This window comes from Rutilus rutilus, assembly GCF_951802725.1.
Source record: "Rutilus rutilus genome assembly, chromosome: 18".
NCBI lineage: Eukaryota > Metazoa > Chordata > Actinopteri > Cypriniformes > Leuciscidae > Rutilus > Rutilus rutilus.
In genome coordinates this window covers 22,256,606-22,280,543 of record NC_140231.1, presented here as the reverse complement: position 1 = coordinate 22,280,543, position 23,938 = coordinate 22,256,606, and the positions used below count along the sequence as shown (strand labels likewise).

Genomic DNA, 23,938 nt, shown 5'->3' with positions numbered 1-23,938 from the left:
CCCAGGCTAACTTGGAAATGAGGTCCGATGTCCAAAATCCTGAACCACCCCTTTAATGTGTTTTTTGGATTGTTCTGCTGACAAAACACAAAATAGCAAAATATCTTTCCAAGAAATTCTTGTAGACAAAAAACTCCAGACAACATGAGCTGTGTAAAATTATTAGTGATCTATAGGAGCTTTATACAGCTTTTTAAAGCGGATGCCATTGTGTAGAATACTGCAGAACTGACTTAAGGTGTTTAAACATAATATCAGACAAGTGAGAACAATCCACTGCAAAGGAGCTAAAGTCTGTTGGTTTTCCTTATTCCTTCATTGCTCATTTTGACTCATCTCTGTCCATGTTTACTCTGCCATATGGTCAATCAGCAAGTAGTGACTGTTGTGGGAGCGGCAGGAGGGGAAGATGACTCTGTGTCTCTGCTGTTTGTGTTACGAAAAGCAGGTTTATTCTGCATCTTTCAGCGTAGATACACACCATGGAGAACAGGCAGTCTCTCTATGCTACTCTCATTTCTGACATTTTCTCACATTCACACCTTGTTAAACCTTGGAGAAAATGTCAAGGTCTTACTTGCACTCAACTCTACTGTACTGTACTGGTAACAGAATGTAACAGAACACACGGTTTTCCTCCGCACTGAGTTGGGCTGCTCTCAAAAGGGCCTCAGTAAGAGAAGAAGAGAGAACCAGCAGACATCAAAGGTAAGGAAAGGAAAAATACACCCATGAATGGGTGTGTATGTGTGTGTATATATGAACTGTGCAAAAGTTTTAGGCACGTTAGTATTTTCACAAAAAACGACAAATATCAGTTTACATGTCCAAATATTCCTTTTGCCATTAATTGTCTGTGATTACATGAAGAAACAGAAAAAACTGAGGCAGGCTAAATCCAGAAGAACTGTGGCAACAACTCCAAGATTCTTGAAGAAACCAATACCTGCAAAGCTACTATGTGCAAGTGTACTTAGGACAAAAGCAGTTTTATATGCAAAAGGTGGTCACACCAAATATTGATTTGATTCAGTTAATAGAAGTTAACTGAAAAATAAAATATATTTATGACATTATTTTGAAAGCATCCTCACTTCACAGCATTTTTTTCACAAGTACCTTTCTGTAGCTTTGCAGGAAGGTTTCTTCAAGCGTCCTGGAGACGTTGCTACAGTTCTTCTGGATTTAGTCTGTCTCAGTTTTGTTGTTTCTTGTAATCAGATTCAGACTCAATGATGGTGAGATCAGATCTCTGTGTGGAGCACCGGCTGTTGTCAGACTCCTTGTGCATACAACATTTCACTAGATTATTACAATTAATGGCAAAAGGAACATTTTAAGTCAGTTAATGCAGTTTATAAATGGTAAATAGATATTAATTTAGAGGTTATTCAGGAATGTAAATGCTAGGTCATGGATGTATTTAGTCTCTGACTGTGCTAAGGCCTCATGTCCTGGGTCACCTGTCACCTCTAATAGCTGCTCTGTCTGAGTAAGGTGACGTATCAGCCTCAATGCTGTCCGTGATGAAATACAGGCAGAAGTAATGTGTCTCAGTAGGGGTCTTGGGAGCAGGGCAGAGGGCAAGAGCAGCTGTTTTCTTGTCACGAAGCAGCTGGGATCTCCCTGTCCTTTCTCACACCTAGCCACCTCCATTCATATTTATATCAATGAGTGCAGAGTACTGAATAGCATTCTAGCATACTAGTCTACTCTTTCTATTTATTTCTGCCATGTCACTATATAGCAGAAATACAAGTAATATAATTAAAATAAAGCTGAAATAAAATAAAATATAAATATTAGATGAAAAACTGAAATTAGAAATGTTGCCTTGGCAATTCAAGTAAAATAACTTACTAAAAGCCTACTAAAACTAAAGCTGAAATCAAATAAAATTAAAACTAAAGACATATTAAAAAAAATCTATATATTAATAAATACTATAATAGTAGCCAAGCCTATTATATTATATATACAGTATAATTCTAAAATAACGCTGTTGCCTGTTCTAGACAGATCTCATTAGTGGTGTTTTTTTCCAGAGACTTTACATCGTTACTCCAGTGGGAGGCGACAAGCTATCATTCATCATTCATTCAACAGATTCTAGAGTGGTGCAGGTATGACATCACTTTGTTGGCCAAAACGCAGGAGCGAGTTCCATCGTCCCGAAGTCAATGGGTTTTTTGAAAGGGGTTTTGGTTAAATGGTTGAAATAAGGTCTGTGGTGAACACAAGCTCAAGACACTTTCAAAATCAGTATTACTCCATGATTTTTTTAAGCTGTTACATGTCTTGAAAAATGCAGTTGCTAACAATTGGCTAAATGGGACTACAGAGGCTGTCAAGGAGATTAAACGTCATCACGCTGAAAAGACAAGCTCAGTATATTAGATAAAAACTGAGCGTTGTCGGAAGCTTAGTGATGGTGACGTTGAAATCGTGGGACTGGGGTGTAGTTTGTTTATAGCCTACCTTTAGCTTTTTACTTTTGGCGACTGTACTTAGGCTTCAAAATTCATAAAAGTTGTGTTCATCTGTGATAATTATCTTGATGGACAAAATGTGCAAGTATCATAAACTTTTTTGTCGAGGGAACCAGCGTTATGCTAACTGCCGGTTGGCCACTTGGCCTACAAAGTGAAGTCATACTTGCACCACTCTATGAACAAAACAAGAGAGTTAATGGGTTTGTCTCAAAATCAGCTCTCTAGTTCAGTAGTCAGGGCACGGATCAGAAAGTCGGCTATTTTAAGGGCTCTCTCAATCGCAAAATCATTCCAGTGTACTGAAAAGTTTGCTCCCTAAAAAGTCCTACAAATACACCAAGAAAAACAAGGGCTGCGTTCCACTCCAAATTTGTATGCCCTTCACTCTTCACATGCTAACTTTCCTCCATCTTGTTGACTCGAATGTGCGCCACTTTAATTCCGCTATACTGGCAGAACTCATGCATAAGGTCTAAATGGAAGTCCCTTGATCACTTGGAATTCACCATGGAGCTGATTATTTATGCACCATTCTATATGCATATAAGTAGGAGAAAATATAACCTATAGGTATTATGCTGTTGGAGAAAATTAAAATGAGAATTATCCCCCAAAAAATTCTCAATAGTAGAATTCCGTTTCGCTAGCCGGTAGGTAAGAAGCCATTTTAGAGAAGCACGCACAAAACACTATTAAACACCTTGATGGTTAGCCTAATATTTATCACACCCCCGGTGGGGGGATGAAATGAAGAAGTGGCCTAACATCTTATGAGAATATTTTCAGTTATTTTGTGTTGTGACCATAGACTGTAAAAAAGATGGATGACGCCCCTTTACTCTCCAGGGGCCTCATGTATAAAACTTTGCGTAGATTTCGTCCTTAAAGTGTGCGTACGCACATAAGGCAGAATTTGCGTACGCACAAAAGTTTTCAGATTTATAAAACCGTTCGTACGCCAGAACCTGCAAATTCACTTTATAAATCCCAGTCAGCGGAAGATTGTGCGCACATGCTCTCCACCCTGAAATAACCATATATGGAGCTTACAACGCCTCGTTTTACTATGCAGATCCTCATCTGCATATCATTTGCATATGATTATTCATCCACGTGATAACGTTTAACGGTACAAGACACATTACATTAATAAAAATCATGTATTTGCCTATCCTTGTCTTGTTTTTGAATACATAAATCAAATAGTGTAAAATACATTTAATCTTTTCCACTGGCCGAATAGTATTTTTAATTGATTTATATTTTTAATGGAAACAGATAGGCCTTGGGCATTATTTGCACGAAACTATTTTCTCAGACAATCTGGTATTATTATCATGATAACAAGCAATTATCTCTGTGGTTAAAACATTAAAACACAGCACGCTACAGGAAACGTGTTCAAAAACATCGCAATATTTCTATTGATTGAATTTGAATATAAAAAATGTTGTAACTTCTCAGTAATGATTTCATGTTTAAGTGTTCTCCATTAATTTGAATGGCATATTTAATCTAATCTGTTTATATCAGAAGTAAAACATAGTTTAAATCATTATTTTATTTATTTAAACTGTTATATGCGTCAGTTTCACTAAACGGCCCAACGCGCTCGCTGGCGCGGACATTTAAGAAGGGATGGATATTTGCTTCAAGTGATAGGCTTGGTGAGCGAAATTATATTTGTATTATCTTGTATTTCTTTAGATTTTCTGTCTAAAAGTGATCTTCTGCAAGACACCAGTGCAGAGCTATAATGAAATAGAGTCCACATTTTATTAAAATCAATGAATCCATCAAACTCCATCATAATCATATCATAATGATAATTCAGGTTGATGCAATTTGATTTATTGGGTGATGTAATAGGATAATTTAGAAGTTTTTCATTTTAAATAGTTATTGCTATTTGGGCCAGTTGGTGTCGCCAAAACACATACTCTTCTAAAAGAGTGCGTACGCACGGTCAAGAGCATCCTTACGGTGCGCACTTATTTACGCCAAGTTTATTTTTTATAAATCCCGTTATGTGCGTGGAAAAATGCGTACGCATATTTCTATGCCCATTTTGTGCGTACGCAACGTTTATACATCAGGCCCCAGCTCTCCAAAGTCCTAATATGGCGCTGATATCTTGCGCAAATTTGGAACCTGATTCTGCGCAGTAGTAACGCGGGACCTTCTTTTGCGCAGTAGTGAGCAGGAAGTAAAGCCATGATATCAAGGTCCTGCCCTCACTGACGCAGAAATGGTTAATAAAAAAATTACTGTGTAAAATAAACAGTTATGGACATGTAGAAATTAAAGTATAAGCTCCAATCTCCTCCCGAAAATCCCCCCCAAAAAGTCAGTTGGTGCCACACTGACTACTTCGTTTAGAGAAGCTGTCAATCACAGCAGTCAATCATGATGTCACATTCCCGTTTTTATAGCATCAAATAACTAAATAAGACCAAACTTATTTAAAAAAAACGAACACAAACTTAAATCAGCGTGATAAAAACTATCTAAAATGACAGAAACATCTTTGAAAAAATATTATTTGAAGTGTAATTTGATTTCCATCGCGTCCAGTAGACTTCATGGGGAGGCGGGGTTTGTGACCTATACTGGGACCAGCCACCGGGGAGCGATCGAGGCGCTTTGGCTTCACTTTTCAGCACTTGTGTGGCACGCTTGGTTGTGACCATAGGGTTGTGACTATGGTTGTGACTTCGATGCGCGTCTCAGCAGCTCGCCATCTCTGCATATGCTGTGAGTTTGGGTTGCTTATGATATGACATTCATATGGGAACTAGGGGTCGGGGGAAAAAAAACGATTCTTAGATGCGTTGCGATGCGGACGATTCTGAATCTATTCACAAATGTCAAAAATCGTCCTTTTTGCAAAAGGCGGAACCCTGAAGCGCAGTGCCCGGACAGTCTGTGGCGTGCGCATAAAGCTAGTGTTATACTTTCCGCGTCCACGAGGGTCCGCGTGACGTAAAAATCGTCATCGGAGGGTGTGCACGGAGGCTCCTTGCGGACATCTGCGTGCCTCCCATTTTTTATGACTTCGCGAAAGACCGCTTCAAGGGTACAAAGCTGAGCACACTTCAGAGCATTAAAATGCTGAATGGGACGGCCTCGTAGACTCGGCGAGCACACGCAAGTCCACGAGACTGAAAGTCCACATGAAGTGCGCCATTTGGGACAGGGCCCCAAATGGCACCCTAAGCACTCGCGGTCTTCCGCACTTTCTTTCGTGATGTAACGCTGCTGTGACCATAGTATGGCTGTGACTGCTGGGAAGAAGTCTGCTTCAGTCCGGCCTCAGCAAAAGTGCGCATTGAGGGCGCATATTGACCGCAGAGGGGGCGCTCGCGAGCACCCTTCTGAAACCTAAAATTACAAATGGGTCACCCTACGGTCTCATGGACTTAACAGATGCGCGGCAGCCATAGTCCACAAGACCTAAAGTGCATATGAAGTGTGCCATTTGGAACAGGGCCTCGGTCAAAATCGAGGGGACGAAGGCCTATCCACAAACCTCCCTCGCCCACTTCACAAAGTGGAACTCACTTCAAAATGGTGGCAGTGAAGTGCAAGGGAAGTTCGCAAGTGTATGTCCAAAAGTGAAGTGGAACGCACCCCAGAGAGCATCGATGCAACGGTTCTAAAGGGCAAAACATAATCACGCAAGCCAACTCTACACAAAATGACAAGCAAAAGATAACAAAACCCACAAACTTATTTAATTATATTTCAGCATATAAACACATCGCTAGACAGGCACTGAACATAACCTAGCTAAGATTTAAAATGAATCTAATGGCTGAAATGTTGCAGGTATATGTAGCCTAACAATCAAAGAATTTATCATAACGTAGGCCTACTTTAAATAATAAAATGCCAGAAACAATCATACTGTTGTCCAGTAGTGACGTTGTCCCTTCACTATCCGTGCCCCATGTGCATTGAATCATTCAACTGAGTGATTTGTTTTGTTCAATCATCCTGATTTATGAGACCAAATTTTTTCGTTCTGAGACCAAAAACAACCAACTATAGAAAACTATTAGCTTAAAAGGGTCATATAATGGTACATGCACTTTTACAAGTTGATTGTAAATGTGTGTTGGCAGTGCCTGTACCCAACCATCATAAAATGATAAAAATCCATCCAGTGGGGTTTTTTTAATCTCCTTATATGTTTTCCAATCTCTCAAATCAAGCCGTTCGACCTAGTGACGTCACACGGTCGGACGCCCCTCCCACGATTGTTGATTGACAGCAGCGTTTCAACACAGACCCGCCCTCGCTCGTGAGTCATCAGAGTCCGCGCGTGTTGATACACTGGAGCACTGTCTATGAGCAGAATGGCGTCTAAGAGATTGTGGTGTTCTGTTCTTGGGTGCAATAAGGAACACAGCAGTCATGTTGATGTTCCTAAATCCGAACCCCTGAATACGCAGTGGCTGAGTTTTGTTTTCGAAGGGAATATTCCCCACGATCAACGTCACTGCTTTCATGTTTGCGCGAATCATTTCACACACCAGACTGCTTTACAAACGAGGGTCAGTATAAAGCTGGTTTTGCTAAGAAGCTGCTCCTGAAAAAAGGATCGGTACCAACTATTCATGTTCCTGCTGCACCTCCAGAAGAACTGAAGTGAGTGTAACCTTTATATTAATATTTATATTAATCTTTGCAAATCGCTAGCATGCTTCACGATGAATGCGGCTGTTTACACTCAGGGTACATTACGGCGTGTTTTCTATGTACGACGTTCTCTGGCTATACTTAGTATTACCCCGGATTTCCACCAACTGCGGAACGGTTGCGTGTCGGCTCCGTGCTCCGCCGTTCTTCAATACTCACGAGGCGTTTCTCAATGTCAAGGAAGGATCCTCGGAAGCCAGAATTTCGAGGATGCTACGTCATCGACATCCGTCGAAGGACTGTTCCAATGTCGAGGATCCTCGGAATTTCCACCAAGGACTGAGTCCTTCGTTCAAAAAATATCCCATATACAGGAAAGGATGCATATGTGTAGCCTTCGCGCTCTTCACGCTCTCAAATCACCCACAATCCTATGCGCGCAGCTTTGCTATCTTGTTCAAAAAATTCAAAATGTTGGACGTTAACGGAGTCGGAGCGTTAACGGGTCAATATGCTTTCAAATGTAAATATATTTACGTTACCAAACATTTGTTTTAAAAAAATAATTACATCCATTATGTTATGGATCAAATTGACCTGCACTGTTTAAACACACTTGACAGTCAAATAATCAATATGATTAAAAAGGAGTTTATTGATTTAAAAACGATTATATTGCCAGAACTGCGTCCATAGCAACGCTCTGTTTTTCATTTTCACTGACGTAATGACGCACTGACGTGCACTTGCTAGCCTGTTCCAAAGCCGTTGAAAAACGTGTTCTCCGAATGCTAAAGAGGAGCCTCGCCTAGCCTCTGAAGGAAGTGACTTGGAAGGATCAGTCCTGCCAAGGAAGTATCCTTGACATTGAGAAACACCTAAGGTGTTTCTCAATGTCAAGGATACTTCCTTGGCAGGACTGGTCCTTCCAAGTCACTTCCTTCAGAGGCTAGGCGAGGCTCCTCTTTAGCATTCGGAAAACATGTAAATGGAACAGGCTAGCAAGTGCACGTCAGTGCGTCATTACGTCAGTGAAAATGAAAAACAGAGCGTTGCTATGGACGCAGTTCTGTTCACTCAGGCAATATAATCGTTTTTAAATCAATAAACTCCTTTTTAATCATATTGATTATTTGACTGTCAAGTGTGTTTAAACAGTGTGGGTCAATTTGACCCATAACATAATGGATGTAATTATTTTTTAAAACAAATGTTTGGTAACGTAAATATATTTACATTTGAAAGCATATTGACCCGTTAACGCTCCGACTCCGTTAACGTCCAACATTTAGAATTTTTTGAACAAGATAGCAAAGCTGCGCGCATAGGATTGTGGGTGATTTGAGAGCACCAAGAGCACGAAGGCTACACATATGCATCCTTTCCTGTATATGGGATATTTTTCGAACGAAGGACTCAGTCCTTGGTGGAAATTCCGAGGATCCTCGACATTGGAACAGTCCTTTGACGGATGTCGATGACGTAGCATCCTCGAAATTCTGGCTTCCGAGGATCCTTCCTTGACATTGAGAAACGCCTCTACTATGTCCGGATTTGTTGCGGAACGACTGCGGCCATGACAGCTGAAGTCACGAGGACCCACGAGATCTCGCGAATTCACGAATGATCGCGCGATATAACAGGATGTCCTGTGCTGAATTGCTGCGGAGCTCTCCGGCATCCGGCAAAAATAGAAGCTCATGCGTATCTGCTCCGGAGGGCTGCGGATCGCCGGAGTCGGAACGCAGCCGTTCCGCAGTCAGTGAAAACACACACATTGACTTTAATGGAAACCTATTGACTCCGCAGCCGTTCCGCAGTTGGTGGAAATTAGGGGTTACCTTTGCATCTGAGGGTGCTTCTTTTTCTTTATACAGCGGCTGTGGGAGTGACGGTACAAGTGACATATTATCTCTTATGACTGCCGTTATCGATCTCTCTCTATTTAAAAAAAGAAGAAGAAAAGAAAAGAAAGAAAGTTATTTAAACAATATTTAAACAATATTGTGGAGTTTTCTTTTGCCATTTGAGCAAAGGGGAACGCAAAAAAAATATTTAATGTAGGCCTACTCTCGAAGTTTACCCGACTAACGACTGGACATACGAAAAGGGTCAATCAAATATATCACAACACAATCTGTAAGGAAACTAATTTAATTAAAAAAAAAATGTTAGAGATAAAATAATAAATTTGTGGGGAACTCTTCATACACTTACTAAAAATAATCTTCTTGAGACCAGCTGGTTAAAATTAATTGCAAAAATGGCGAACAAAACGGGTTGGTTCTGAGAAAATGTCTACCGTTATTTACATTGACAGTAGGCTATATTAATATTTTGTTTTGACGTTAAATATCTTATTCAATGAATTTGATACTTTACAGTTTGGGAAGTGTGACCAATGCGTCGAGGTACTTTTTTTAAGCATCATACTTCATATTTGTGCTTGTGCAAGTGTTTTGTTGTTGTTGTTTTTTTTTTTTTACCAATTCACTGTGTGTGGTAGGAGATGCGAGGTCAAAGGACTGATGTAGAGCGGCTTCTCAGACAGTCACAGACTGAACTGCTGTGGATCCAGCGACAGCTGTCACTCATAGCAGCACGAGATGCCATTCATCCCTGTGCGCAAAATAAGGTGAGTAATCCTGTTACATTTACACATGAATTTTAAGATTTATCATTTATCAGTAGTTGTAGTAACAATGATGGTTCTTGTGCACAAGGTGGCGCCATCCTGCTATATTTATATTTACACAGCCTCACATCCTCATCTACCAATCAGAGTAAAGAACCTGCACTGTAGCCAATGCAGAGTGTGTTTGTGTCATGTGAGAAAATTACAGGTGATTCATGCAGACAGAGGGTGTGGTTGCAATGTACTGTCCTATCAGGATCTTCTTGGAAGTGCAGCCTGGTCCGGGTAGTCCCCTCCCTTGAGACTAGACATGCCATCTTAAACTGATGCATTTGTAGAGGACTGCCCCAGTGCAGAGGGATGGGGGGAGGGGGAAGAGGGCAGGCAGCAGTACAGGAGCAGCTGGGGTTGCTTGGCAACAGAGCAGAGGAGACTGTAACACATTCTGTATTGGGAATCTGTTTCCTTTTTTCTTTTTTTTGTGTGCCTCCAACGTGACCTGTTTCCTCAGCGCAAAGAGTGGCTAATGGTCAGGATGTGCCTACCACACTGTCTAAGTAATCCCTTTTAATACCCCCGTGTGCCTTAAAATCTGATGTAACTGTGTGTTTTTCCGAGAGGGTGAACTTAATTTCCCTTGTCTAGTGTGGTTGCGGGATGAATGGAGCGTAACTCCACTGTTTTTTTTCCTCCTTTCTGTTCCTTGAGATAACACAAACAAATCGCAGTAGGATGAGATAGCAATACCAACATGTATGTTTCCAAGTGGCATATGTAGAACAAGATGAATTGCATAAAGACGATAGTGATAGTGAAAGTAGAGGACGCATGTGTTGATTGCGAAGATATAAAGTCTCCATATTTAATATTTTACAAATGAACATGAGGCTTTGAGAGATAGACAGTCTGCTTGCATTCTGCAAGTGAATGGCATCTTGTGGCACTGTCCCAAAGAGGTACAAAATCACTTTCACAGACCTTTACCTTGACTGTTCCCTGCTGGTGGAATAACCTGCCTAACTCACCCCGAGCAGCTAGTATTTTCAAGAAATGGCTAAAGATGCATATTTTTCTATTCTATTCTATTCTATTCTATTCTATTCTATTCTATTCTATTCTATTCTATTCTATTCTATTTCTGTCTATTTTTTTTTTTTACAAAAAAAAACTTGCATTTGTAAGTTGCTATAAAAGCATCTGCTAAATGATTAAATGTAAATGTGCACCATTTTTTGTTGCTATGAAATTTGCAGTTTAACCCATTAGACATAGTGTATGTCTACTACTTACAGCTTAATTTTCAAATGTGAAAAATTAAATATGCTGTTCACCTTAAGGCTCGTGAAAAAAAGAGAGAAAATACCCCAGGAGGAATGTCTTGCTACAATTAGTTTGAATCATATCGGAGGTGTCATAGTTGTAATGTAATAATAATAATACAGAGGTAGAGGATGAACTTAGGTGCAGGGTTTTTGTTACACAGGTAAGAGAAACAACAGAAACAGCAGGTGAATAGTTGGCAGTAGTATGATGTAATGATTTATTAACATCTAGTAACTATAAACATTTAGTGCTGCAAGGGTTTCTGCGGAAAGGTTTAGAGAAACACTGTTTACAAATATAAAAAAGACAAAGACACATAATAATAATCAATTTAATACATTAAAAAGGGAATAATAAAAAGTAGTAATTTACAAAAATAAAGTAAAAAAATAAATAAAAATAAATATATATATATATATACAGTATATATATATGTGTGTATATATATATATATGTGTGTATATATGTGTATATATATATATATATATGTGTGTATATATATATATGTGTGTATATATATGTATATATATATGTATATATGTATATATATATATATATATACACACACACACACATATATATATATATATATATATATATATATACACACACATATATATGTATTGTTTTATGCATATATATATATATGTATGTGTGTGTGTGTACATATATATATATATATATACTTTTTAAAATTATTTTTTTATAATTTATTTACAACTTCTTTTTCATATAATTTTTTTACATCCACCAGCTGGTGTGCCCATGATCTCCATCTGCTTTATCTCACCATAAACTGCATTCCCCCATAACCCTTTGCCTGGACTCATTAGGCTATATGTCATTACTTTCAGCTGTGTCTCATTTACCTTGTAAACTCTGCCTTTATAAGCCTTGTGTTTTCAGACGTTCGTTGCAATGTCTTGTATGTATTAACACCGCATGGTTTCCTTGGTCTCCTGCCTGTTTCTTTGATTATGCTTGTCTGCCCTGTTGATATTGTTTAGATGTTTTGACCAATTGCCTGTTTTTATGCATTACAATTCTGGATTGCCCCAAATAAAGGCTGCACGTGGATCCTCAACCCAAAGTTCTTGGAGCAGTTCATGGCAATAATATTTTACACATATTTTATATATAGCTGCCACAACGGGATCATCATTTTTGTTTGAAAACCCCTGATATAGACAGTTATTAAATATAAATACAGATTAATCTCACACAAAAAAACACAAAATAGCTAACATTTGTAATAGCCAATTACAATGATAATAATTACAAAAAATAATACACATAGCGATACTAAAAATTATAAGATGCATTGAACTGGCACTTGCAGCATAAGAAATGTATGAAAAAAGCAAATGATTTACACATCAGTGATGGGAGTGGCTCTACACTTCACTGCTCTCCATGTGTGAGTGTGCAAGTGTAGGATAGAGAGAGAGAAAGCCTGTGTGTGCATACTGAATGAGAGCAGGAGAGCGTCTCGGGGAGCATGCGCATTTCTTTATGAGCGTGTGTGTGTGACGGAGAGAGGAGTAAGAAAGGGAACGCACCGTTCTGTTGCACCAGTCCTAGAGAGCTTGGAGATGCTCTCACACTGTCTGTCTCCTGTTCCAGCTCAGGGCCTCTGCAGAGACTCGCACGCATGAGCACAGAGCCACACACAAACACACACCGCAGACGTGTCGTCACTGCCACTCCTGGCAGCCAGTGATATAACGGAGTGGGAGCGCTAAGGAGGAGAAAGATAGGTGGAAGTGGCTACCGTTAAGGTACAGTGCACACACAGATCATATTTGTTATGAATGAGATCGGTAGCAAAGCAAATGTGTGTGAAATGCCGTGCTGTTATGTCTACATGCCGCTCCTCTATGACTTAGAACGGAGCGTGCGCTGGATCGTTACAGCTCTGGAATACTGCAAAGCAAGACGAGAGAATATGGCATGATCCAGATGTGCCAGGAGACATTTGACCTGGCAGCATCTGGAATCAGGTGGTGGATTGTGATGATGTCTTGCTGCTTCGTCCAGAGGCTGCAAACATGCGGATATCCTGAGTAGCTGGTCAAGGTCATGGTTAGGTGTAGATATGCACATTAGATCATACATTAGGTGTCCATGTGCTGTTTTTTCCCCCACTCCTATCGCAGTTGTCATGGTCCCATGGCAGTCGGCACACAGCTGGAGTGAGAAGTCTCTCTTCAGTTCATTTTCCAAATGAATCCTGGACATGTCTCTCTGTGGGGAGGGTTGACGGTCGACTTGATTTGTTGGTCCAATGGCTCATTAGCTCCCTGGTTAATGCTTCCATCCCACTTGCAGGGCTTTTGACTTGTTGTTATATATGATAAGTTGAATATATTGAGCTGTTTGGTTTGCCAGTCCTTGTTCCCGTAACACTGCTGGCTCTGGCTGGGTAGGTACTGATGGGGCAATAGGTTGACTGGCTGTGACTGTGTCTGCTAATGTAGTGTAGCATGCAAACCAGCTGGAGAACTGGCACACGTGACCGTGCGATTGGTAGTATTACTATTGTGATACAGCAGACTGTTCTATGAGATTATGCAAGATCCCTCAGTAAAATCCACACAGACACTCATGCACACACAAAACAGATGCGAGAGCTTTAAAACACATGAAAGTCCTATGTGTGATTGGCAACTGCTGTGTTTTTGGCATTGATTCTACAAACCAAAAGGTTGGCAGTTGAAGAGTTTAACTAGAAGTCTTGAAATTACAACCACAGCAGCAGTTTCATTTAGGGCTGCCCTTGACTAAAGAATTTCTAGTAGACTAGTAGTCGTTCATTTAATCAATTAGTCTACTAGTTTCAGGGCTGAGAAAGATAATATTATATGTAACATTGCTAACATTTTAATAATTTATTAATAAACTGGTGTTTTCTGAGTCAGTGTCAGCTGCAAAGTTGACAATGCTGATTCGTCATCTCCACTGTATAGTGGATGTGCCTATAGAGAGAAATGCATGTTAAGTTAAACCATGCAGTAAGCGTGGTACTAACTCTGTACTAAACAGATATGCGCCTAATAATAGCGCATATTTAGTCAGTAACCAAACAGTTGATGGGCCCCATTGACTTCCATAGTATGGAAAAAAATACTAAGGAAGTCAATGGGGCCAATAAACTGTTTGGTTACTGACTGAATATATATCCATATTAGTACAGAGTTAGTACCGCGCTTTCTGCATGATTTAACTTTATATATTTTATTATATATTTTTCAAAATATCTTCTTTTGTGTTCACCAGAAGAATGAAATTCATACAGGTTTGGAAGAACTTGAGGGTGAGAAAATGATGACAGAATAAACATTTTTTGGTGAACTATCCCTTTAAGATGAGGCCATTTTTGATGTTTTTTTTTTTTGGCGACCAACCGACTAATTAAAATTTGGTCCACTAAGCCTCTTCTCGTCAACTAACTTTTGGTCGACAATTCATTTACCCACTTTTAAAGATGTTACTTACACTGATCATTTCAATATGAATTTGAGATGTTTGTTGCTTGTCTTAAAATTTAAAGGTGAACTGTGTAATTTTTGCAGCACTAACAAAAATAATGACTGTTTTTGAACAGGTTTTCTGAACCGTCTGATAGCTCAACTCCAAACTTACACAACTGACTGAGCCAAATTAAAAGAACAACATCTGAAAATGAGTGTTTACATTTAATAGAGGTATCAGCGTACAAGTGACTTACTTAGGGTGTATTCACACCAGGAAAGTCCGTTAGTTCACTTGCTTTGGTCCGGACCAAATACAATGTTGATTTTTTTTTTTTTTTTTTTTGGGTGTGGTTCGCTTTCACACTGCCCTTTTTGCAAGTGAACCAAAATTTGTAAACAAAACCACACGTGAGCTAATGTCATCCATTCATTGGACAGAAATTCGAACCATACCAGAGTTTGTTTGGAACCGGACCGAGACCACCTCTTCAGCTGGGTCTCGGTACGGTTGTTTGGTCCGCACCCGAGTGCGATTGCTGTAATCACACCTGCCCAAAAGATCCGCACCAAGGGGGGAAACGAATTTGAGTTCGAATCAATCGAACCAAACAAGACAGGTGTAAATACACCCTTACTCAGCACTTCTAGGATAGGTGTTGGGAATCATTTAATAATCAAACAAATGACACTTCACCTCTAACATGCAGGAACATGTCCACTCTGTTCACCCCCAAAGTTTGCTTGGTAAGTCACTGCCCTGTCTGTCCTCTTCCCCTGCAGCTGAAGCAGGAGGTCCAGCCGTTGCACCTGGCGTCTTACAGAGCCCACCATGTAAATCGCTGCCGCCTCCTAGAGGACAAGAACAGAGCTCTTAAACTAGAGCTAGCCACTCTCAGACAGCAGAAACAGCAGCATCGATCCCTGGTAAGTCAGTTTGGGGTGTGGTTTTGTTGCTTATTCATCCAGGTTTTGGCAATAATCACACTTTTGGATTTCAGCATGTTGTCTGAAGCTCCTCTGCCCTGGTGAAAAGTTTAATGAGTGAAAGCAACAGTTGTTTTCTGTAAGGCAAAATGCACAGGAAGTCCCTGAATTGTCTGCTGTGTTCCAAGTGCTGTGATGCTGGAGCTGTTGCCCTGGCAACAAGCCCACTGGTGAGCGAGGACAGGTTGGTAATGGAAAACTGACAGACCATAATAATGGCTTTTGTTACAAGCCTCAGTTGCAACAGATCAATTTCGTCCCGCTGAATGGAGATGGGAAGTGACATGCACAAATTTAAATGAGCTTGAGCACCGCTGAGAAAGTTTGCCGTACTTTAGAACACGCTTTAGAACTGTACCATAAATTAAGCAATTGCAATGAAGCAAAGGGTTTTTACCTGAAAATGAAAAGTCTGTCATTACTTACTCACCCTCATATTGTTCCAAACCCGTATGACTTTCTTCCTTGTAACGCTAAAGAAAACGTCTCCTGATAATCTTCCCCTCCAGGGGGCTGAACTTGGATATCAGTCTGATTTGTTCAAATCATTCAATTTGAACTTTATTAATTGATTCATTGAAAAGATCTGACTCCAAAAAACTATTCGTTCATGAACTGGGCATCACTATTTCTCATATGATCTTTCAAAGGAGAGCTTCGGGTGGTGTCAAGATTTTCTGTTAATAGCGGCTTACACTACCGTTCAAAAGTTTGGGCTCAGGAAGATTTATTTTTAAAGGCCATCGCCCGGGGCTCGGGAGCAGCTGCTCAAGATGTGTTCAAGAGAGCCTGCCTTGGAAAATGGGGCATGCTGGAGTTTCTACCTTGCCCCAAACAAACAGGCAGGCTGGGCTAAGAGGGTGTCGTACAACCCCTGAATCAAGAACTTGATCCTCTGAAGGTTCCACTTCCATATATCATGCTAGGTGACCTTCCGCTCTATTGCTCCCACTTCATACAGGCACCGTTTCTTCATTGCTACAACCCTTGCTTGCTCGTTCTTAATGCACTGAAGCACTCACTTCTTCTTGCACTAGCCTCGACCTTTCCCTCTCACTGGCAGTGTTGCAACAGGTTGGTGTTGAACTTCCGAGTCCAGCCCTGCCCTGTGCTACAGTCCCGAAGAGAAGCCTTATGCTTCAGCTTAGCTTCTGCCTGGTAGACTGCCTCAGCTGCCTTCCACTTCCTCCCTGTCCTCGCCACGATGCCTGCTGTGGACACTTTAGCATCCTTCTTCTCCTAACCTGAAGCGGAACTTGTCCGTCACCTTCCCTTTCTTCAACACTAAAGACCGGGATTGTAATATATTAAAATAGAAAACAGTTGTTTTAAATTGTAATAATATTTTATAATATAAAGAGACTGGACATGAAAACATTTTATTGACCCACACTTTTGAAAAATTTCGAGCTTTTCTCTCAAAATGATGTTATGGCTCTAGAAGACTTAAAATTTTGTACATAAGTCATATGGACAAAGGTAATTATATTATTATAATACTTTTTTTGTTGTTGTCATTTTGGAGTTTGATGTAGAGTCCCATTTACTTTCATTTTATTGAAAAGAGTGGCCAGGATATTAACAAGATGAAAGAGGAAAAATGACAACTTTCCCTTTAAATACAACTTTGCACTTAAAACCTGTCATAGTTGAAATATTTCAAGTAGTGTTATTTTTATGTGACTGGCAGTTACTTAAACAGTGAATGTAACAGCACCACAGTAGGCAAATATACCATCAATTATTTATCTTAAATTTTTTATTATTAATAGGCAGGGGAAACTATGTACATAGGTCTGTGTGAGTATTAGAGCAAACGGTTACAGCATGGCTGTGATAAAGAAAACGATGAAAGGAGCAGAGAATAAAAATCTTTAATAACAATCTAACAAGGAACACGCAGAAGAATAACAGGAATATACTAGAAAAACACAACTTAAAGGGTTAGTTCACCCCAAAATGTTGTCATTATTTACTCACCCTCATGTCATTCCAAACCCGCAAGAGTTTCATTCATCTTCAGAATACAAATGAAGATATTTTTAATTGAATCGGTGTGATTTTTGTCCCTCCATTGACAGCCTACGCAACCATCACTTTGACACTTCAAAAAGTTCCTAAAAAGATCATAAAACTAATCCATACAGGGCACTCAAGTGCGTGACAGTCACTCATTTCGGTCTTTTGTCACGCACTCCCGCCACACATTGTATTTCTCACGCGGAAAAACTATTTATAATATATTTAATATGCCGCAGCGCCCAAAAATTCTCTGCCCGCGCCGCTCTCACTATGGAAACGGCAGGGATCAAGTGCGTCTCCCCGGGAATTCTAGTCGAGCCTGCCACTTATCAGCCAATCAATAGCCAATCAGTATTGTGGGGCTACACAATAGCCAATCAGAAAATAGCACTATTGTATCTGGGTAAGATTTAACGCAACAACCAATGAAAAAAAAGCAGATTCTGGAATTGTTCACGTGATTCTGGCCGAACGTTTTGTTCACCCATAGAGGAAATCACTCCGAGCATCACTTTGAGCACAGAGATCATGATCTCCTGTTTTAATGTTACAACAAATTCACAACTTGTTTGACACAAATATTGACAACTTGACTGCTGTTAGAGAATGTTTCCCAGATAATTGGCATCAGTTTTTCATGAGTGTCTGTAACTTAGCCAACAGTTTTACAGCCTGTTCACTGACAACACCTGTTCAGAACAAGTAGTGTAGGCCTAGTCATATTTTCGTTATCACACGATGACTGACATATTGTCACATTATAAACATCTCTCTCTCCAAATAGGCTTAATAATTTTATTAGCACTAAATAAATTAAAGTGTATTGCATAGTCGATGTTATAGGTCACTTTTAAAATCATGTCTTTTATAATTATATCCTAGCCATGGATGCATTAAAGGCAGGGTAGGCAGGATTTTTCTAAAATACTTTTTTCCCAAATTTGTTTAAACTGTCTTTATATATACCAATACATAATTAAAATGTAAGTACTCTGAAAAAGAGAGTATAAAAATCGAGTGTCTGTAGTCCTCTCAGGACAGCAATAAACACAGCTACTTATTCCATTCGCTCCCACCCCCTCCCTTCTGGGCTCCTTCCAAAGCCACGCCCCCAAAACACATGAACGCGCGATGCCGACCGCTCAGCTTGGAGGATGCGTTTACCAGCGCCGAGCGGAGAGAAGCGCAGTGCATGTAGTGACATCATGTCAGAATCACATGTAATAAAATACCTAACTTTATCATTATGAATATAAACAACTAACATGGCTGTTAGTACTCACTATCAAGCTAGCATATCGATACTGGTAAAGTTTAAAATATATTGAGTTTGATTCGGTAACGAGCTAGTAACATAAGGCAAAGCTAAAAACAGGTTGCATTGATACACGTTTTCCCATTACCATCAGTTACATTGTGAAGGTACAAGGTGAATTTCATGTAAGATTCATAACATATACAGTGTTTTGCATGTAATCTGCCTTTAATCTGTCTTTCAAAGATGTCAGGTAAAAAGCAATTAAGTATCCTCTCATTCGCCCTGAGAGGAAAGTCCCCTAAAAAGGCCAGGTTAGAGGATGCTGGCCTAGAGAAGGTGGCGAAAAGGGTAGGCCCATTAGAGGAGGAGACAGAGGAAGAGACAGGTGGAAGGCAACAAGTCCAAAAAGGCAACAAACACTTACAATAAACAATACCAGTCATAATCTGTCTCTATCTCTATCTCTCACACACACACACACACACACACACACACACACTCACACATGCACGCGGAAATTGAATAAATGTCACTCTTGTCTGTCTTCATAACTTGAGAGCCCTGTCCATATGAATCAAGCGGGTTAGTCCAAATTTTCTGAAGAGACTCGATTGCTTTATATGGCAAACTTAAATTAAATTTTTTAATCAGATTTCTTAAAAAACATCTTAATTTGTGTTCCGAAGATAAACGAAAGTCTTATGGGTTTGGAGTGACATGAGGGTGAGTAAATGATGACAGAATTTTCATTTTTGTGTGAGCTAACCCTTTAATCATAAACAACACGTAACCAAGAACTGAGGAAACTAAGGGTTTAAAATACATAGGGAGCAATGAGATAACTAAATGAATGGTGAAGGTAATCAGTAACTATAGAAACAAACAAGGATCAAGAACATAGGCAAACAGGCAAAGGGAGAACCAAACTAAGGCCACGTCTACATTAATCCGGATACATTTGAAAACGGCGTTTTCGTTTAAAAAAGCTCTCCTTCCACACTTTCAGGCATTTTCCAACGCTTCAGTGTGGATGAGAAACTTTTGGAAAACGCCTGAAATCACTAAATTCAACTTACTGCGCATGCGTAAAACCTCACAAAAGCTCACTGAGATGACACAAACGGAAAAATAAATAATAAAGTTATCACGCAATTCTTCTGACAGGATCATTTTATTTAGCAAAATATCTCACCATTCACTGATACGTTCAGGTCGCAATCAGTCACCATATGTTACCATAGAATGTGCAAAGTAACATATTTTAGCAACAGTGTGAAAGTGAATAGCACATACTGTAACAGGCACAGTACTGGGTATAAACATGAATATCTATTGGTCCAATATGCGTCACATGACTAAACTTACGTCATCGGTTTTAAATACCTCCGTTTTGACAGTCCACACTACAACACGAAAACGGAGTTTTCAAATTTATCCACTTTGGAGAGAAAAAGATGCATTTTCAAACGAAAACATACAGTATTAGTGTGGACATGGCCTAAAACACACTGAAACTGAGGGTACATTCCCTAGTAAAAAAAAACCCCAGAAAATACTAAAATGTATTTGAAAACCATTTATTTTGGCTAAGTATACTACAAATACATTTACATATTACATACTTAATAAAAATACCCTGCAATTGTACCTTTAGTTCACTAAACTAAACTGGTATACTTAATGACTGCTAAATTGTAACAACTAATTTGTACTAAATGCACTTTATTTGTGCAAAAATAGTGCTGAAGTCTATTATTAAAGATCTATTATTAAAGATATACTTAGTATTCTTGATTGTGCTAAAGTGGAACTATTGCAAGTATACTTAAAGGAACACGCAAGCTTTTTGGGACTTTGGCTTATTCACCGTATCCCCCAGAGTTTGATAAGTCCATACATACCATTTTCATCTCCGTGTGTGCCGTAACTCTGTCTGACGTACCCACCGCTAGCCTAGCTTAGCACAAAGACTGGAGGTAAACGGCTCCAGCTAGCATACTGCCTAGAGCCCTGCATGGGGCAAAACATCCAGCCCTAACCGAGACCTGGCCAGTGGTGTTCAAGCACTAATCCGGCCCCAGCCCGAAAACGTCTGCAATTTTTCAGCCGGAACCCGACCCAAGACCAACATCAATATCACTTTGAGCTCTCTCTGATGCGCGCACACACATACACACACATACGCTACTAGGTAACATTTTATTATAGGCCTCAAACATAACTACCACCACCGACAATTATGCCCACAAATATTAATACAGACTGTCCATTACGGAGAAGCATAAGCATGCAGTAGAGAATATTATATAGCCAAATGTGATTCAGCAGTAAATAAAGATTTACGGCCTACCTTTTTTTGATGTCAAGTAACTTTACTGAAGAACAACGTTTCAAAGAACTCTTCGCCAACTGGCTAACGTTAAATAATAATAAAAATATAATAAAGAAAAAAAAAAATCCGTTGAACTGAGTAGGCTCATTCACTGTTTATTCGCGATCGTTGTGAAGAAAAAGAATAGCATCCACTGTTGAAGGCTTCAGGCTCGGTAATCAAATCAAAACTCTTTCAAAATGCAGCTTTTCCTGAAGTATTGGGAACTTTTAGTAACTCCTTACGCTCTAACTTCTCCCTGATGCTCTGCATGGTCAACTGTCACCTAATGCATTGCACGCGCGTCGCGTTACTCGCGTGATCGCATATTGCGTTGCATATTTATAATATTCTCAGTATAACAATATTTCATACAGTAGCCTGCGCTCCGCACGTATATTATGGGCACGATGAAAGGAGAAAAGCTAAATGAGCCCGAGTCCGACCAAAGCCCAATCTGTAAAAAAAAAAAAATTGACCCGACTGCTCCCAATAAGTGACAAAATAACGCCAACATTTTCCTATTTACATGTTGTGATTTGTATAGTCACATTTGTATAGTACAAATAACATGGTCACATATTCTCAGAAGGCAAAGCACTGCTACTTGGGCGGAGTGATTTGCTCGCAGCGCCTGAGAAGCCACGTGGTGAGGAGCAGAGTTCGCTCAGAATTGGAGTAAATCACTCCGCAGAAGTAGCAGTGCTTCGTCTTCTGAGAATATAGTTCCCAGTATGTATACGGTTAGAAGATGGTTGTGTCTCATGTGACCTTGTTATTCGTACACGCTGTGCACATCACAACATGTAAATAGGAAAATGTTGGCGTTATTTTGTCACTTATTGGGAGCAGTATGCTAGCTGGAGCCGTTTACCTCCAGTCTTTGTGCTAAGCTAGGCTAGCGGTGGGTGCGTCAGACAGAGTTACGGCACGCACGGAGATGAAAAAGGTATGTATGGACTTATCTAACTCTGGGGGATAAGGTGAATAAGCTAAAGTCCCAAAAAGTCGGCGTGTTTCTTTAAGGTACACTTTAAATATCTTGCATTTAAAGAATGATATTATACAGAGATCTTATAATCCTTATTAATAATGATATTAAAAAACATTTTAGGCTAAATATTAAGAATTGTGCATTGTGCAATAAAGAAATACTCCAGATAAAGTTAAATTATAATTTTATATCAGCAAGTCTTAAGTGATATGTCAATAAATATGTTAATAGATTTGAAGTATACTTACTATGACATAAATATATTTTATATAGATTTTGGTATAGTTTTTTTTTTTTTTTTACTAGGGTTTACATGACAACAATGTACACAAAAATGGAAAAGTGTTTTTTTTTGACAGATCTCCATTCACAAGGATCCACGAAAACTACTAAAAACGCTGAATTATGCATGCCAGGCCAGTAGTTGGCGATGTCACTTTGTAAAGGAAAACAACGCGCCTGCGCACATACGCTTTCTTTCACAGAGCACTCGCGCCAAAGGAGCATGCATATAGACTGAACTTATAATATGCATGTGCATGCCATCACCGTTTTCACAGATTTGTGTTTAAGTTTAAACGGAGACGATAATTGTATAGTTTTCAAAAACTTGTTCTTTTAAATCCGGTTTCAAAAGTTTGCATTTTCATGCCCCAAAACACTGTTGTTGTGTAAATGAATGGCCAACGCGCATAAAAAGTGTTCTGTTTTTAGTTGAAAACGGTGTCATGTAAACGGCCCCTAAAACAAACCAAAGCATATACCTGACACACTTGTAATATTACATGTTTTCCAATATAGTGGGTTTGTGTTTTGCTTTGAGAGTTTGTTCATTTAAATAATCTTTTGAAGTAAACTTAAAAAAAAAAAATCTGATTTTCTGTGCTTTTTTATTGCAAACCTGCCTCAGGTCCTTTAACTGAAACAGAGAATCTCAAGGAGAGAAGGGAACGTCAAGTCTGCCAAGGCTGGCATTGGTTCAGTTTCTAAATGATCACACCTCTTCATTTATTAGCTTCAGTTGTGATAGTGGTGAACCAGACAAATATGCCGTGACAGTCGTTGCAGTGCGAGTCCTGTGGCTGGTTGCCAGGCGACCATCTCTGACGGACAGCGAGTAGAGTGAACCTGTGGTGAGGAATGACCTTCTGTCTCTAGTAGAGGAAGTCTCACGCTTAGGAACTGCCCACCCTATCTCTATGGCAATGCCTGTCCTGCGAAGAAAGGCAGGCCGTGGAAAAGCCTGGCTGTAGTGTAATTGGTTTCATGATAATAACATTCATGAGTATAATGACAAAAGCAGATAATTAATACAGAGTAATAGCGGTCCAGAGAGAGACGCTTCTACTTAATTAGCTGAGCCATAGTATATTTCAGAAGAGAATTCAGATGAGTGAAAGGAGTATGCAGTGTTTTTCTGTAAGGATGTTGCCAGAGAGTTAAATCAGAAGGGTTGGGCCTTGACTTGGGTTGCCATTGCCATGTACCCTAATAGAATTAGACTCAGAAAGTGATCTTTTAGCAGGGCCATGCTGCTTGCTTAACTGTATTTTCCTCTCCATTGCATCGACCGCTGGAGTCATTTGGAGCAGGAGGTCCACTCCATTCCAGATCCCTGTCTCAGAAGTTAGACCAGGGCAGGAAGCATCAGCTCCTGCTGTATAAGTGCCTACTCAATGCTTGTCGTTAATACCAATTGTGTGTTGAAACGTGAACACCAATAAACTTAGGAATGAACGTTTCAG

The 23,938-nt window shown here is 39.7% G+C and overlaps 1 protein-coding gene across 7 annotated transcripts in view; it reads left to right on the top strand.

Annotated features, from left to right (window-relative positions):
• The first annotated feature begins 410 nt into the window (after positions 1 to 410).
• rimbp2a (RIMS binding protein 2a) overlaps positions 411 to 23,938 on the top strand; it is a 78,986-nt gene continuing 55,458 nt past the window's right edge. For 2 of the 7 annotated variants that reach the window (XM_084386484.1, XM_084386480.1), the window contains exons 1-3: positions 412 to 708; positions 9,640 to 9,768; positions 15,345 to 15,488. In XM_084386484.1, the coding sequence (XP_084242610.1) occupies positions 9,643 to 9,768; positions 15,345 to 15,488 (270 nt within the window). In that variant the 5' untranslated portion in view covers positions 412 to 708; positions 9,640 to 9,642. Of the gene's footprint in view, positions 709 to 8,766; positions 9,769 to 12,863; positions 12,870 to 15,344; positions 15,489 to 23,938 lie in introns of those variants that run through there. The other 5 variants (XM_084386485.1, XM_084386483.1, XM_084386482.1 and 2 more) reach the window with 4 other exon arrangements.